The following is a 15,107-nucleotide window of genomic DNA, read 5'->3' as shown; positions in this document are numbered from 1 at the left end:
ATGAGCCAAAACAGTTACGTCCAAAAAATAAGACTGCATAACAAAAAAAAAAGTTCCGCATATTTAGTAAAGGCATACAACTGCTGATAGATTTTCTTTATATGTGTCTTTGTGCTCCTGGTGCTGAAAACAGTGAAAATTCATACTCCTGCTGCCACAGAAAATTTTAGTACAAATTGTGTCTGAGCTAGGAATTCCAAATAGGATTTCACGTTCTGTTATTGGCTGAAAACATTTGAAACTTGTCCTGTATATTGTGCCATGTGTTTACCTAACCTGAGAATATTAAAAATTTGAATAAAACTATTTACTGCACTTAAAAGATTAATGTTAGTTCACTTGTTAACTTCCATACTTTCTTGAAGAGAAGTAAAGAGATAAAAGGAGAAAGAATATGTTCAGTTTCTGTGAATGGGGGAAGGAAGTTTAAATGGCAAAGCAGGACTCGCTAAATGAAAAGAATGGACTTGAAAAGAAGAATGATTTGGGACATGATGTTGAAGAAACAGTTATGCCTACAGTGCAAAATGTAGAAGTCAAATTGATTTATGCAAAGCATCAGAAGACAAAACGCAGGAAATAATAGAATACTAACTGCTGGTTGGAAAAGAATACAGGACTGGGAAAAGAATTATTAGGATGCATATAAGTTGCTCCAATAGCAAGTGGTTATGGTGTAACTAATGCTCTCACTCATGTTTCCAGTACAATGTGTTAGAGAATACTAATAGAATACAGCTTGAACTGATGTGAATGAAACAGCAAGTGGACTGTATGTCTAGAATCACAATACAGGACACCTGAAAGAGCACTTAGTCTTGGATAATGAAATTAAAGAACCCCAGGAAATTAAAGGAATTTGGTGAGCATTCAGATAAAATAATATAATAATATAATTCAGATATAATATAGCCTGTAATTAGGGCTTCAAATTATATATACTTACCTTGTCTAATAACCACTGTAAGAGTAGAACTGTGATACATTTTTAGTTTCCTTTCCTGTACATATTTGTTATCCATCAATCTGCATATTTTCAAGATGAAAGAAAGGGGAAACAGAAATACTGAATATAAAAAGAAATTCCAGAACAGTGAAATCCAGTGAAAACCTACACAAGAAAAGTGTTGCAGTCTCTGTCATATCTGACAGGTAACCTTGTGGTATCTGAACTGGCTCATTTTTCAACATGCCAGTCAAATATGAAAGTTTGAAATAGCAACACTCACAGCTTGTGCAGTGGCTGTCATTTAGTACACAACCATAGACAGGTGTTTCTTGCATTTTCATCTGTGTTAACACCAGAAAAGCTAAAAAGACTTAGTCTTTTTTCCCGCATAGTAGTTGCTGATAGATTCTGTCCTTCAGGTTGTATTGTCAATACACGTCTACATCACTTTGCAAACGTATGGACGCAGCAAACAACATGAATCATTAAATGAAATACATGGGATACTTCAAAAAAATTTTTTGTGTCTTGTTTGTATATTTGAGTTTTGCAATGTGACTGAAAACCTGGCATCCTGGATGCAGTTGCTGATTTGGAATATAGGAGCATACATACTGGCCCATGCCTCCTAGTCATCAGTAATGCATGAGTAAGGAAAGAATATGAAAGAAAGGGTACATGTAGACTGGTTTGGGTTTTTTTAACTCATGCTATTTGCTTTGCTGCTGGTAGAACATAGTTCAGGTTTTCCTGAGAATAAGGTTGTAAAAAAATAGGTCATTATACTTCATAGAATCTAAAGGAGTTGTGTACCAGACTTCTGTTTAATCTTTTGAGCCCATTTCTGCTTTCAGCCTCCACAATATTCTCTAGCAATATGTTTCACTCCTTAGTTTTATATTTGTAGAGCAAGGGAAAAAATTCTAAAATTTAATTTTTGATATTGGATATATTTCTCAATTCCTGTGTTTATGAGACAGAGAGAGAATAACTATCTCCTTTCCATATTTTGCATATCTTTTATCAAGTCACTTAGGTCTTTGCATCTGTCACTTTTCTCTTGTGCTCTCAGTTTCCCCACCCCTTCCTTAATTGTTTACCCTTCTTTAGCCAATTGCATATGAAATCTATTGATTATTCATACTGACTTTTGTGCTGATTTTTATTACTCTGAGATAACTTTTTTCCACTGCTGCAAGTTTCAGAATTGTGAGGGTGTGGCAGAATAATGCCATGACATGGCAATGTTTCCATTTCCTGTTTCATTCTTAATCAGTTTTGAATTCTAACTTCTCGGACTACTGCTGGTTGAGCTAGGGAGGTGAGTATTTATGGCATCTTCAAAATGGTTTTGTGATGATGCAGGAAAGTGTTGTTCATTGACACCATGGCTAGGGTGCATAATCATCAGTCATCTATCAGGAAAAGTAGCTGAATTTAATTTAGAAACAGTTAAAATGGGACTTAAACAAAATATCAAGGTGCAATTTCATCCTATTCTACTTCTCTCTAATGTATATTGAAAGAATGATAAAAGATCTACCCAATTTACTTTACATCATCTCTTTAAGGTAATGTTGCCAAGGGTAGCATTTATATGTGTTCGCAAGTTGATTACAGTGACACAAATAACTTTATTTTGTGTGGTGGAGGCTGGTGAAAGCTCGTATATGATTTAGAAAGGTACTGCACTGAGTGTACTGTGTGTACTGCAGTCAGGAGTTCTGCAAGGGTACTTGTTGCCTTAGGGCAGTGTGAGGTTTTGTTTTGTCTGTAAGGGTTTTTTGGTGTTAATGCAGTTTATGTTGTAATCAGGTCTCATCTGGGGTGGGATCTGTTGGCCGCAGTACAAGTAAATGTTGTGTGCTTAATGCCTTATTTGCTCCAAAATTAGCATCTCTTAATTTATTTTTTTTGTGGTAAATTGAAATGTGCAGAGGGATTGAAACAAAGACAGGAGTTGTGCTCAAAAGCAGGGAACTAATCCATAGGGATGTTGTTTGTAGAGTATTGCTTAAAGGTAATCTGTTGTCTAGTCAGTGAGTCACAGACAGTGGAACCCTCTGCCAAAAAAGATGATCCTGGGTCCTCAGGGGAGAACAGCAACTACATAGATAGTATGGGGGAGGTGGGATACACACCTACTCACACTGTTATCCAGGGAAAATCAGAGGCACAGGTGTGCTCAGGAGGTCAAGCAAGGCAGATCCCAGAAAGGTAAGTGTTAGAAGCAGAAAGGCTTTGGATGTAACTTTTCTGCTGCCAAACTTCAAAGCTGTTTAGGTTTTCTAGTTACCTTTCTGCATTACAGATATGACAGTGCAGTGATGCATACCACAGAGAAAAATATAAATGAAAGCTGTGTCCAATAGACCTCAAAATTTAAAATACATGAAAACAAATCTTACAAGAATTCTGCTATCATTGTTTCAGTTAAAGTAAAGCCAGAGGAGTAAACAGTATACTAACAACAGCAAAGTAAAACATGAAGGGAACTTATTTCTGGTTGGAAAAAAATAATTTTTTGTTTCTTTGTTTAAATTGAAAAAAAAATGGCTTTGTGTTATTTATTCAATTCCTCTGTGTAAAGTGGACTACCAGTATTTTAGAAGACCTATTTCTCAAGTCTTGAAAAACTAATCTTAAAATTTGCTGAATGTTGTCACTGCCTTTTCAGGAGAGTGCTGTTTTTGCACAGCTATATAAATGGTAATAGTTATGTATTTGTACATTTCTATGATTACTGTAATTAAGTCGGAATTTTTGAAATCATTCCACCACCAGTTGCTGTGTTGTCCAAGACAGATCCATTGCATGAACAGGGGAATTTCTTGTCACATCACTTAATGATCAAATTCTTGTCCTAACGAGCCTCCAATGCTGTTGTAGGACAATAGTAGGAAAGGGTTCTTTTCCCTATCCAGGAAGCATAAAGGGAAAGCTATGCCCACTTATAAAATGAGTTTGGCAAGTCATAGAGATATTTATGAACACTGGCAGCAAAAGTGCAGTCTCTTATGTTTTTGTTTATTTTTAGGCAAAAAGGTGTTAAGCTAAGCCTACCTTTTTTTTTTTGTTTTTTGTTTTTGTGTTGTCGGTTTCTTGGGTTTTTTCTCCTAACTCTGTCATCATTTTAGCTTGTGGTTATACTTCCTCACCTGATTTAAATTGTACATTGCTGGGTGCAGCCTTCCTTTTTTCAGATCTTTTACTTGACCATTTTGGTTTAATCTGAGGATGTTTTTGATAATGAAAATATATCTGCTGTGTGTTCATTTGGTGTCTTATGTAAATAAAGACTTCTGTGGAAATTCTTAACCTACGGTGAAGAGTGTTTTCTCTCTCAAGAATGGTGTTGAAGTACTGAAAGAAGTACAGCTGTCTCAAAACACTTTATGGCAAAAAAAATGTTCAGTATATAGCAGGCTATTTATGGATCAAGCTTGGCTGCATTCCATAGGAGAGATTTTTCCTGTAATTTTGTACTGGCATGTATGAAAACGTTGTCATCCTTTTTGTAAGAAGTCATGAAGGAAAAACAGATTTTTGAGAAATTGTTCTGATGGAAAGCATTCACTGTGATTTGTCAACACAGATATGTCTGTTAATTTCTGTATGTCGATAATAACTGCTTATTGTTGGCACTGCTGGTCAATTGTGTCGCAAAGATCTTCTGCTTCTTTACATTCTTGTGGTATCTGTCCTTTTCAAAAGTCATTCTGAGAGCAAGTGTGACTTCAATAAAGAAAGTTATCTACCATTCAAATAAAAAAAAAAGCCCCTGTTGTTATGGGGAAAGCTGTTGCAAGGAGGTGGTTAATATTTTAATAGTGATCTATCTAGGAAATTACAAAGAAAATACATCAAATTCTAATACAATATCAAAAATTATGAAATTGGCATATCTCAGTATGTAAAATTATGACTAAACACTTTTGTTTTAAATTAGCAACTACTTTTTTTTTCAGGAAATTTGGAGAGCGACCTCAACCGAAACGGCTCACGAGGTAAGCATTAAAGAAACTGGTATTTAACAACTTTTTGAAATTACCATTTCCATTCTCAGAAAAATTAAGTTAAAAATTTGTGGCTTGCTAACTCTAGAATTTTAAATCAAAGCTTTTCAGTTATGTATGCAGTCAGCAGCCAGAAGTACAGTTTTTAACAGAGTAGTGTATTTTTAATATGAAGCTCAAAATGCATTTTTAGAAATGGTGTTGACTCTATGTATCACTTATTTCAGATTATTAAGTAGGATGTGGATCTGCTTATGTTTTAATCTTCAGGAATGAGCTGATCTGTTTCTTGGGTAAAAATGTCTTGAGAGGTCATGTAAAGTAAAACTTTTTGCTGCCAGAATTAAACACGATGCTGTCAAGGAGTGATCTCAACCAATTTTTGGTGAAACCCAAATAATAAAAGAGAACATCAAATACAACTATTAAGTCACTCCATTCTGGAAGGTGTTTAGAGTGACTGGAGTACAGTGCTTGATTTGCTCCTGGCCTGCCTGGGTAGTATTTACACCATAAACTGTTAAGTAGTCACCTTCTTTTTCCAAACTGCTGTAACACAGCCTATGCAAATATTTATTATTCTGTGCCACAAACTATGCCAATTATAATTAGCTCCTGGCTTTGAAATCCACTGTTTGCTTGAAAGCAAAAATTTTTTGAAAGACATTTGTTTTATAGTTTTGTGTGGTGATAGAGGAAGCCCCTTTTCACCCTGACAATCTCTGTTTTGAATGAAATGATAACTTATATTAGCACATGGGGTGGGGGGAGCATTTACATTTTGTGTTGTGAATATCTGTCTCACTGCATTTCTGGATAAGTTTTAGGTTAGCTTGTCATCATTAAACTTCATTTCAATGGAAAATTGATCCATACGGACTTGCAAGTAATTGAGCAAACATGGTGGTTTCTTGGTGGCCTGTCAGTCTTCAGGGATATTTGAAAATACGATGTTTTGAGTAATGAGCTGCTTTCCATCTCGAGTAGTAACACCTGTTACTATCACCCTGAAGTTACTCAAGGGATTTATCTTCTTTGTTTTTTAAAAAATGAACAAAAATAGAACATATCTGCTATGATTTAAAAAGAGCAACCAAAAAAAAAGACTATGCAGTGAGAGCTTTTAACTAAGTTTTCTGTTTAGTATAGTTATCAAAATTTCATGTGCAGGATTTTAGCTACTAGGTATGCTAGTTGCTCTTTCCTGAATACAGGGTAGGCATCTGAGAAGTGCCAGCCATCCTTCAAAGCAGCAGTTTGAAAACCTTTCCTGTGATGATAGAGGCTGGAAACAAGCAACCTAACTTTCCTCTGAAGAGTAAGCTGCTGAAATAGATCAGCTGTCAAACAAATTTTTAAGGTTGATTTTTTCTATGTAACGCTGAAAATGTATCTGTAAACCCTTAAAAGAATTTAGTTCAATTATTTGAAAATTGCTGTGGGTTTTTTGTTTACATGCAATCTGGTTTGACTAATAGTCTGCTCATTATCATTCAAGCTCCAGCAGAACAACTCTACTCTGTTCATACTGTGCTAGTTGGTTTTAGATGTAAACTGCTATACTACTACCTTCATGAAGAGTTTGAAGATTTAACAATGAAAGATGTCATGTAAGATATCGATGGGATGGATTGGAGGGAGAACATCACTAGTCCTCACAGGAGCTTGGATTGTACAAATCCGCTCTAGAAACAGACCAGTAGAAAACAAATTTTCTTCCTCATACAATGCTAAATAAAGATTAGGTAGCAGTTTTCTGTGTGGGTTGCTGGATTTGAATAGTTTTTTTAATAGTAGACGAGTCAAAAGTTTTGAGTATGACATGTTCTTAATTTAGTGTGATAGTACTCTTAATAGAATATTTCAAATTGTGTTATTAAAAGTTTTTAAACAACTTAAATGCAGGTAATCTATATCATAATGGAATGTATAATAATAATTTCTCAGTGAATTATGTTTTGTGGTTTAAAACATATTCTTAAACAATGGCTGTAAATATATAAGTCTGTGGGCTTTGAGACAGTTCTCCAGCTGTACTTTCATGGATAAACATCAGTTTTAGCAATGTCAAATGTAGATAGATCAAGTTAGTCCAAATTTAAAACAGCAATTCGTCTTTTCTTTGTTCTGATATCCTGCTATTTACACAGAAAATCGGCACACTAACCACTGGACATTAATCATGTCTTATGCAGGCATGACAAACACAAGAATTTGCAAAACATCATTAGCAAAACTGAGTTGTTGTCCAATCCAACCCAACTCTGGCTCAATGTACTTGCTTTTCTGTATGAAACTCTGTGCGGGGATTTCTTTTGGAAAAGGTCTAGTCAAAAAATACTGTTTTTTATCTTCTATCATTATTTCACTAGAAATGTTTGGTTTTCTAAATCTGTCCTAAGGGAATTCAATAGTTGACACAGCTCACAGAAAAAAGACAAAAATCCAAACAACCAAACAAACAAAAAAAACCCCCTTTTCTGTAGGGTTTTATCCTTTTATATAAATTCCTGATAAATTCATAATTAATTTCTCTAGTAGATGACTTTGAAGATGGATGCATTGGTGTGCATTCAACCCACAAAAGCTCCTTTAGGAACTTGTGTTCCTGCCTAGGGTGTTGAATTTGGCATGCTGCTTAATGAACAGTTAGATTATTATACAGAAGAGTGATTGGGTGTTATTGTTCTCTTGGTTCTCTCAAGGAATTGTTGTTGGTGTGTTTGAGGTAATTACAGCATTTATATAACATCTGTAATTACAGTGATGATGAACAATAAAACTTTTTAAATTTTTTTTTTTACCTGATTGTCTGCAGGAAGTAGATGTTTTCTCTAGAAAACTAGTTGAAACAATATGCTGAAGAATGTAACTTTTTCTTAGTATCTTCAAAACCAAAAGAAAACTCGTTATAAACATTCTACTGATTTGGCTAAAGGCTTAAACAGTTTGTCATTATCATGAGATATTAAATTGGTCATGAAGAAGATATTTAACTCATAAAATGTGTTCTACTCAGATATTTGTGGAATGGTACTTTATGAAATAGGACTTCAAACATGGTGTTGTTATTGGCACTGATACGATTTTACATCACAAGCATCTTTATTTTTTCTGGAAAATGAAGTAATTGTAAATGATCACAGACCCCATATTTCTAGTTTCATGCAAAATAGTTACTTCTTTTTCCTGTGTAATTGTCTTAAACAGTAAGCAGATATATCTTGACCCTATTAATGGCAGTGGCCTTTTTGGAATTTCACATCCTTGGGGGTTATTTCCCTAAAGCTGTTTTTCTATTGTTATAAACAAAACCAAAAGAACTTTCAAAGCTTATATTGTGTTTGAATTTTTAGGGAAGCAATGCGAAATTATCTGAAGGAGCGAGGTGACCAAACAGTGCTAATACTCCATGCAAAAGTTGCGCAGAAATCATATGGAAATGAAAAAAGGTAAGTTTTTATGCTTTCCTGAGGTCTCTTTACAGCTGCCAGCTAAGGAAACTATAGTGTATAGTCAGGTGCACAGCACTTTACAGAATTCCTCAGATTGCACTGTAGTATGTAGAAACATAAAATGCTTCCTACTGAGTTGTTTAATTATGTAACAAGTGCTGTAAAACTGTGGCATTGAATGGAGCGATGCTTATTTCTACTAAGAGGTTCCCTATCTGTAGGTGAAGTTTTTCTGCCATTGAACTAAAATCATTGTTATTTTAAATGTTCCATTTTAATTCTGGAGTAAATGAGGTGATCAACAGTGAATATTTGTAGAGGATTTTTTTCCTGTATAATTTCAAATTAATATGAAAGGGAAATTGCTAGCCTCAGTAAGGTAATTTTCTGAATCACATCTGTGTTAGGTTTAAAAAGAATGATAGGTCAATCATGACTGTATATATGATAAGTATTCCCTTGCAAAAATCAATACAGTACATGTTACAATTACAGGTACTTTTCTAAGGGACAGGATCTGCAGGCATACGTGAGGATTAATGCTTTTTAGGCAAAGGTGCTTTTCCTACAGTCTTCTCTTGCAGTCATCCCTGTGTGTTATTATTGCATGACTAGTAGAAGCAAATAGGATGCTCCTTCATATGCGGGTTTTTAGACCTCTGATGATGCAATACAGCCTTCTTTAATAGTAAATTATCATTTTCTATGTGACATTTCACTAGAATTGTGCAGTATTGGATTAATTTTCAGATACTTTGTATTATTAATACTTGTTCACCACAAGAAGACCATATATTCAGCATATTAATGGTTTTGAAGTTTTAAAGTTTCTTTTGCTACTGTTATGCAAGTCCTGTTGCATTATTATGTTTTTATAGCTCTGAGATTAGAGATTGAAGGTATTTATGTGTAACACAAATGTTACAATTAAACCTGCAGATTTCTCAGTTCGTTGCTAACTGTCTCAATCACACTTTCTGATGCCTATGAATCAGAGATTCAGACTATATTTTACACTGTTTTTCAGTATTCTGTGCCTGAGTACTTGTCTTTCTCAGGTCCTTTGTTTTGGGCAGTGTCCAGGTCTGCAGCTCCATGGAATTGTTTACTCAAAGTGCTTTTCAGATCTTTCTGAAATTCTTGATGTGGATGGAGTGGGAAGTCAGTGAAGGAGGAAAGGCACAAAAGCAGACAAGTGTATTTACAGCCCTCTTGCTTTCTGCCATGTTTAAATGCAATGCCAGGCCATACTAGTAGTAAATGATAACTGTAACCCTTTGTGACAAACTCAACAGCAAAAAAGATTTATCACGACAGTATAGAAACCTCTGATTGTTATCTTCTGAGATTGTATTGTCATTCAAGAGTTGCATAGTTAACTCATCACTGCAGATGAGTTAAGCGTATTATTCCCCAAAAATGAGGGGTGTGTCTGCAGATGAGAAAGTGACTTTTTAAACTGTGTATCTGTAACTTTGCTCTGCTGAGCCAGAGCAGTTCTTGAGGAATGTTTTGCAAAGCTGTCCTGTGTTTCATTATTCTGGAGGACAAATTGCATCAAAAGAAAGGAGAAAATAAAAAGATAAAGTATGCAATTTTGATTATTAAGAGTTCTGTTACTGTCTGGAAAATTTAGAGAAATGTTCTCAAGAATCCAAGGCAAAGCTTCATATTGTTATTTGGTAATGGTTTCTGAAAGCTCCTGTGTGCATTTCATACTATTACCATAAATTCCTGTAGACTTGCATATATGTGTATACTTCACCTGGTGCTTGCCGTGGTACCTACCTGACCTACGCAGGTTCAACATTTGGTAACCTGGTCGTTGGTTTCTCACTGCTTGAAACAATTGCTAACTGGAATTGGGCACTCTTTTACCACACTTTCTGAGGTCCAGTTCAGTATCTCAGCACAGCTGCATTTGTTCATGCAGGTTATCTCAGATTCACCTCTTCAAGAATGGAAGCATTTCCATTAGAGCACTTCAGAGGTTTGCAAAAGAAGATCAGGAATGAAAATAATGGGTTGTTAGTTATCAAATAGTACAATGCTGAAATGGTTGCTGTCGTGATATAGGTATGAAATGAAGTGTGGAAGCAGTCACCAGATCAGTCAGGTTGGAAGGGACCACAGCCAGACATCTGGTCCAACCTAGAGCACATGGCACAGGATTGTATCCAGACAGTTCTTGAATGTCTCCAGTGAGGGAGACTCTACAGCCTCCCTGGCAGCCTGTTCAATGTACAGTCACCCACACAGCAAGAAAGTTCTTCCTCATGTTCAAGTGGAACTTCTGTGCATCAGTTTCTGCCTGTTCCTTCTTGTCCTATATTTATGAAGGTTTCATTTCTTTCAGTTTTTTAGTTTTTCCTAAGCTTTGACTTACCATGTAGACTGCCTCTGATACTGTTCTGCTAGTTCCCAGACCGTCAACATCAGTAATGATGTCCTGTTGTTAACAGCATAAAGTGCCAGTTATAAATCCTTGGATCCATATGTGACCTAAGATACTTAGTGAAACTGAATGATTAATCAGTATATTCCTTTTCTTTTTTTTGCATTTTTAAATCTTTTCTGCTATATTTATTGCAGAATGTGGCCTTTGTTTCTTCTTATTCCTGGACTAAGCAAAATTAATAGAGTTTTAATGCTACTTTATGCAACTGTACAGTCAAGTTTTCACCATTTTTACATTCACTACAGTTTCTGAAGTGTGTTCTTTAAAGAAAGAAATGTATTTCATACCTATTTTTATGGAGACGTTTCCTGTTTTCCATGAGACTTCATTATGGCATAAATATAATCTGGTTCATTTTTGGACCTTAAAGAATAATTTACTTTGCATTACTTTTGTAACTAGGAATTCAAGTTAGAAAAGGAATTATTCCTCAATTTGACATCACTTTCAAGTAAATAGTGGACTTAAAAAAAAAAACTTAGACAACTTTCCACCTCTTCTTCCAGTCTTTATTTAAGTCTTACTTGTTGCAAGGTCATAGAAAATATTTGCCATTAAAAAACTTTGCACATCATAATTAAAAGGTTAGCACAATAACTATCTTTCAGTGTTTTCATGAGGGTTGGTAGATGGTGAAATACTTTGTTGAAAACTCACTGTAGATGGTGCACATCTGATGTAGTGTAGTCTGGTTTAAATAGGCATCACAGTAACACTATTCCAAGTGCATGGATGCAGACTTTCTAGGTTAGTTTGAGAGTTTTTGATAGGTCTGAAAAACAGGAATTAAAAGAGTTGACTTTTTTGAGCTGACCCTTCATATTAGCCTTGCACTTCACAAGATGAATGGCTTTTAGTTTAACAAAGAAGCCAGGATGTAAGAAGCTCAGGGTTGGGCTTTAGTTGAATTTAAGACTTGGTGCCTGGTGTTTCCTGTTGGATGACTGTCACCTTTCAAAGGCATTCGGGTGATAGAGACTCAGACGATGTTTAGTCCTGGTTTGGCTTGTGCTTCTTGTATTTTTTTCCATATTTACCATTCGCTGAGACTTCTCTCTTGAGAGTCTGAAGAGTGTGAACATTCAGCGGTTCAAAGGGCTGAAGTGTTTTGGATCTAAAGACTAGGAGCCAGATTGATACTTGTATCCTGCTGTTCAGCGTTTGAATATGATCACTGCTGATTAGCATGAGAACACTTTAGCTGCGTCTCATTTTACAGCTGTTAGTGAAGGAACTCGTGTAATTTCTGATCAAATACTTGCTTTTGCTGAAATGAATGTGCCTATCCTCTGGATAAAATTTGTTACTAAGAGCACAGCTTTTTCCAGGGCTTACCCTGTGGCTCCACCACTTTATCCTTAGCACTGTAGTACCTAATGATTTTTCATTTGTCCGTTGTCACGATCTGTTTAGTGGATGTTGTTAGTCTTTCATCTCCTATGAAGGAAGATTGTTGAGCAGTTTCATTCTCAGAACAATGTGGGTAATTGACAAACACACCTGCTTGACCAACTTGTAATTGATGAACAGGTACAAAGGAGAAACTTCCCTTCTAAAGTCACTCTGGATATAAAATAACTAGCTGGTAGAAACATCTGAATTCTCCTGAAGGCAAACACATCTATAAGATGAACACAGGGATGACTTGGATGATTTGAACTAGCAAACCTCTGTGATGGAAGCCTGTGGTTTGAGGAAAACACTGAGTGCATCAGAGCTAGGTAGCAATGACACAAGCTTACTTCCCTTTAAGCCCTTGCTTCCTGGCAAGTTCAGTTAGGGTAGCTTCTCTACTGGAAGTACCACATTTTCTCTGTATTGATTGGCCTGAATTGACTGAAGGAATATTGTGCTCTCCTTTGATGATTTAATACAGTGTTTCCAAAGCTCAAACCTGGTTCACTTTTTCTACATTGGATAGAGTATTCATAGCTAATCTCTTCTATACATGAATTCCTGGAACTGTAAATATGAAGTTAAAAAGCCCCAAGATTGTAGCTGTCTATATCTGAAGTCTGAGAAAGAGGCAGATACATAAGAAAACTCATTCAAACTGTAAGTGTCCAGAATCTTTCTTCATGTTTGTAGTTTTAACCAAACTTAAAATTTTATCGGCTTCAAAAAGAGTGATTTAATTGTTGTGGCTTGTTTTCTCTTCATCAGTGGGTTACACCTTGTTTCTTGCAGGTATTCATTGCCACCTAGTGGCTGTAGTTATTCAAAGGACTTGGTTTAGAATAAAGCTGAAATGAGAAAGGATATGAAAAAAACTAGGGATTTTTTGTGTTACTAACCAGTAAGATAAATACAAAAGAGTACATTAGGAATAAAGGTAAATGTCACATGCTTTATGGTGTAATATTCCTTGGAATAGAAGGGATTTTTTAAATTTTTGTTTAGGCTTTGTTTAGTTGGGTTTTTTTTTAGCAAAGCATTGCTCTGTTGATAAAGGTTGACACTAATTTTCAATCCATGTATAACTTCATCAGGAATAGCTTATAGCTGACAAAAAGGAAATTAGTGGGATATATCCATTAACACTGAAAGGATCTTGAATTGTCATTTCAGTTTGAGGGTTCAGAAGCTGACTAGATGTGTACTGTGTATTTTCTGGCAATCTCAGTTTGTTTACAAAAGATCAACTCATGACTAAATGCATCTCTTACTTGAACATTTCTTCCCCATAAAATTGCATTTTCTATCATTAGAGTCAGTTCATAACCCCCACTTGAAAAGTATTGTTTGAAGAGGATCACTGCCACAATTCCCTCTGTAGGTCTCTGCTTTGCTCCCTATAGTACTTGGGCACCATCATTGCCCTCGCCAGTCTAATAAAAATGTGACTCCTGCTTATCTTGCTTCCTTTCCACCCACATGTGTGTGAGTGTGTGTGCATCTATAATTTTTTAAACATTATCGTGATTGTCTGCAGTAGAAATTTTCTCAATTAACGCTAAAGCTATCATTTCTTTGGTTTGGTTTTCTGTTTTCCTAAAACATGCTGATAGTTGCAGCTAACAGTAGATGAGACTCAGAGTAATTTTTTAACAACAGTTATGGTATTTACGTCTAGGTGTGTGGTAATAGGGGGCATAAAAAATAAATTTATCATATAGAAAGTAAGTAGACATGTTGTACATTAATATAAATTTTATGATCCTGACCATTGTCATTGCACTGTCTCCCTCACAAACATAAGTCCTTTTAAGATAACTTTTTCTTTAGGGTAGAGAAGCATTTGAGAGAAATTAGGTCATGTCATCTGTGCTGTTTGAAATAAATGCAGTTGAAAAGTAGGAAATTAATTCTTGGTTTTCAGATCAGAAATGCGTGGTAGTAAAGAGAATTTTATTGGCATGAAACAGAAACTCATAGTGTACTTAAAAATACCCACAGTGCATCATGCTGCATCTTCATGAGGGAAGCTGTAACAGATTAGAGGGCAGAAGATATGAAGCAAAAGATGTAATTGCAAGCTAAAAGGGATGCAGTGTGTGCTGTTTGATAACATTTATTACTACTTGCTCTATTCATGGTGATTTTCAGATTTCAGAATCTCTATTTTTAGATCAGTTAAGTTACAATAAGCCATTATAATGTCAGATAACTGTAAATTTCATCTTTATTGTTCATGCCGGGCTAGTAGAAGTATTCTCTTGCGCTGCTACTGTGAAAGTGTTACATTTTATTTTTTGTTTGGGTTTATTGTGTAGTTTCTCAAGTTGACAGTTCCATCAGGAAACATCTGCTTTGCAAATTGGCAGGTTTCTACCTGTTGCCTTGGTTCTCTGTGTCCTGCATTTTCAGCTGTAAGAAAAAGATTGCAGAGCTTTCATATGACCCATGATTACCCCCAAAAATGAAATAAAAATAGTTAAAACTGATGCAATCAGCACATGAAAAAATGATAATTGTTAAATTTTGAATAGATTGCTCCTACAAGTGGCTTTCTTGTAGTTCACAATTCTCTATCTAAATTTCTGTGCTTTAGAACAGTGTGAATGCTAAAGAAGGGGCAAATAATTTAGTCTTTGCTGAAATGGATAATCAAAACAGAGGAAATACAGTATTTGTTTCTATTGGTTTAGAACTAAATTTAAAAAGCAAATTGATTTGCCTCAAAAACCCAGAAATTTTGATGTCAAATAATGGGATACTTTCTACAGATTCTCTTTTGTGACTGGTCCTTTTTCAAACCAGACCTCAATACTTTTGAAAGAGGTTCATAG

At 35.4% G+C, this 15,107-nt stretch overlaps 1 protein-coding gene across 5 annotated transcripts in view; it reads left to right on the top strand.

Moving 5' to 3' along the window:
- RBPJ (recombination signal binding protein for immunoglobulin kappa J region) overlaps positions 1 to 15,107 on the top strand; it is a 150,738-nt gene that overhangs the window by 117,505 nt on the left and 18,126 nt on the right. For 4 of the 5 annotated variants that reach the window (XM_085059213.1, XM_085059211.1, XM_085059212.1 and 1 more), the window contains 2 exons: positions 4,918 to 4,956; positions 8,322 to 8,417. In XM_085059213.1, the coding sequence (XP_084915339.1) occupies positions 8,329 to 8,417 (89 nt within the window). In that variant the 5' untranslated portion in view covers positions 4,918 to 4,956; positions 8,322 to 8,328. Of the gene's footprint in view, positions 1 to 2,541; positions 3,167 to 4,917; positions 4,957 to 8,321; positions 8,418 to 15,107 lie in introns of those variants that run through there. The other variant, XM_085059209.1, reaches the window with a different exon arrangement.

The sequence above is a fragment of the Lichenostomus cassidix genome, chromosome 4, assembly GCF_008360975.1.
Source record: "Lichenostomus cassidix isolate B80296 chromosome 4, HeHo_3.0, whole genome shotgun sequence".
Classification (NCBI taxonomy): domain Eukaryota; kingdom Metazoa; phylum Chordata; class Aves; order Passeriformes; family Meliphagidae; genus Lichenostomus; species Lichenostomus cassidix.
This window is presented reverse-complemented; position numbering and strand designations above follow the sequence as displayed.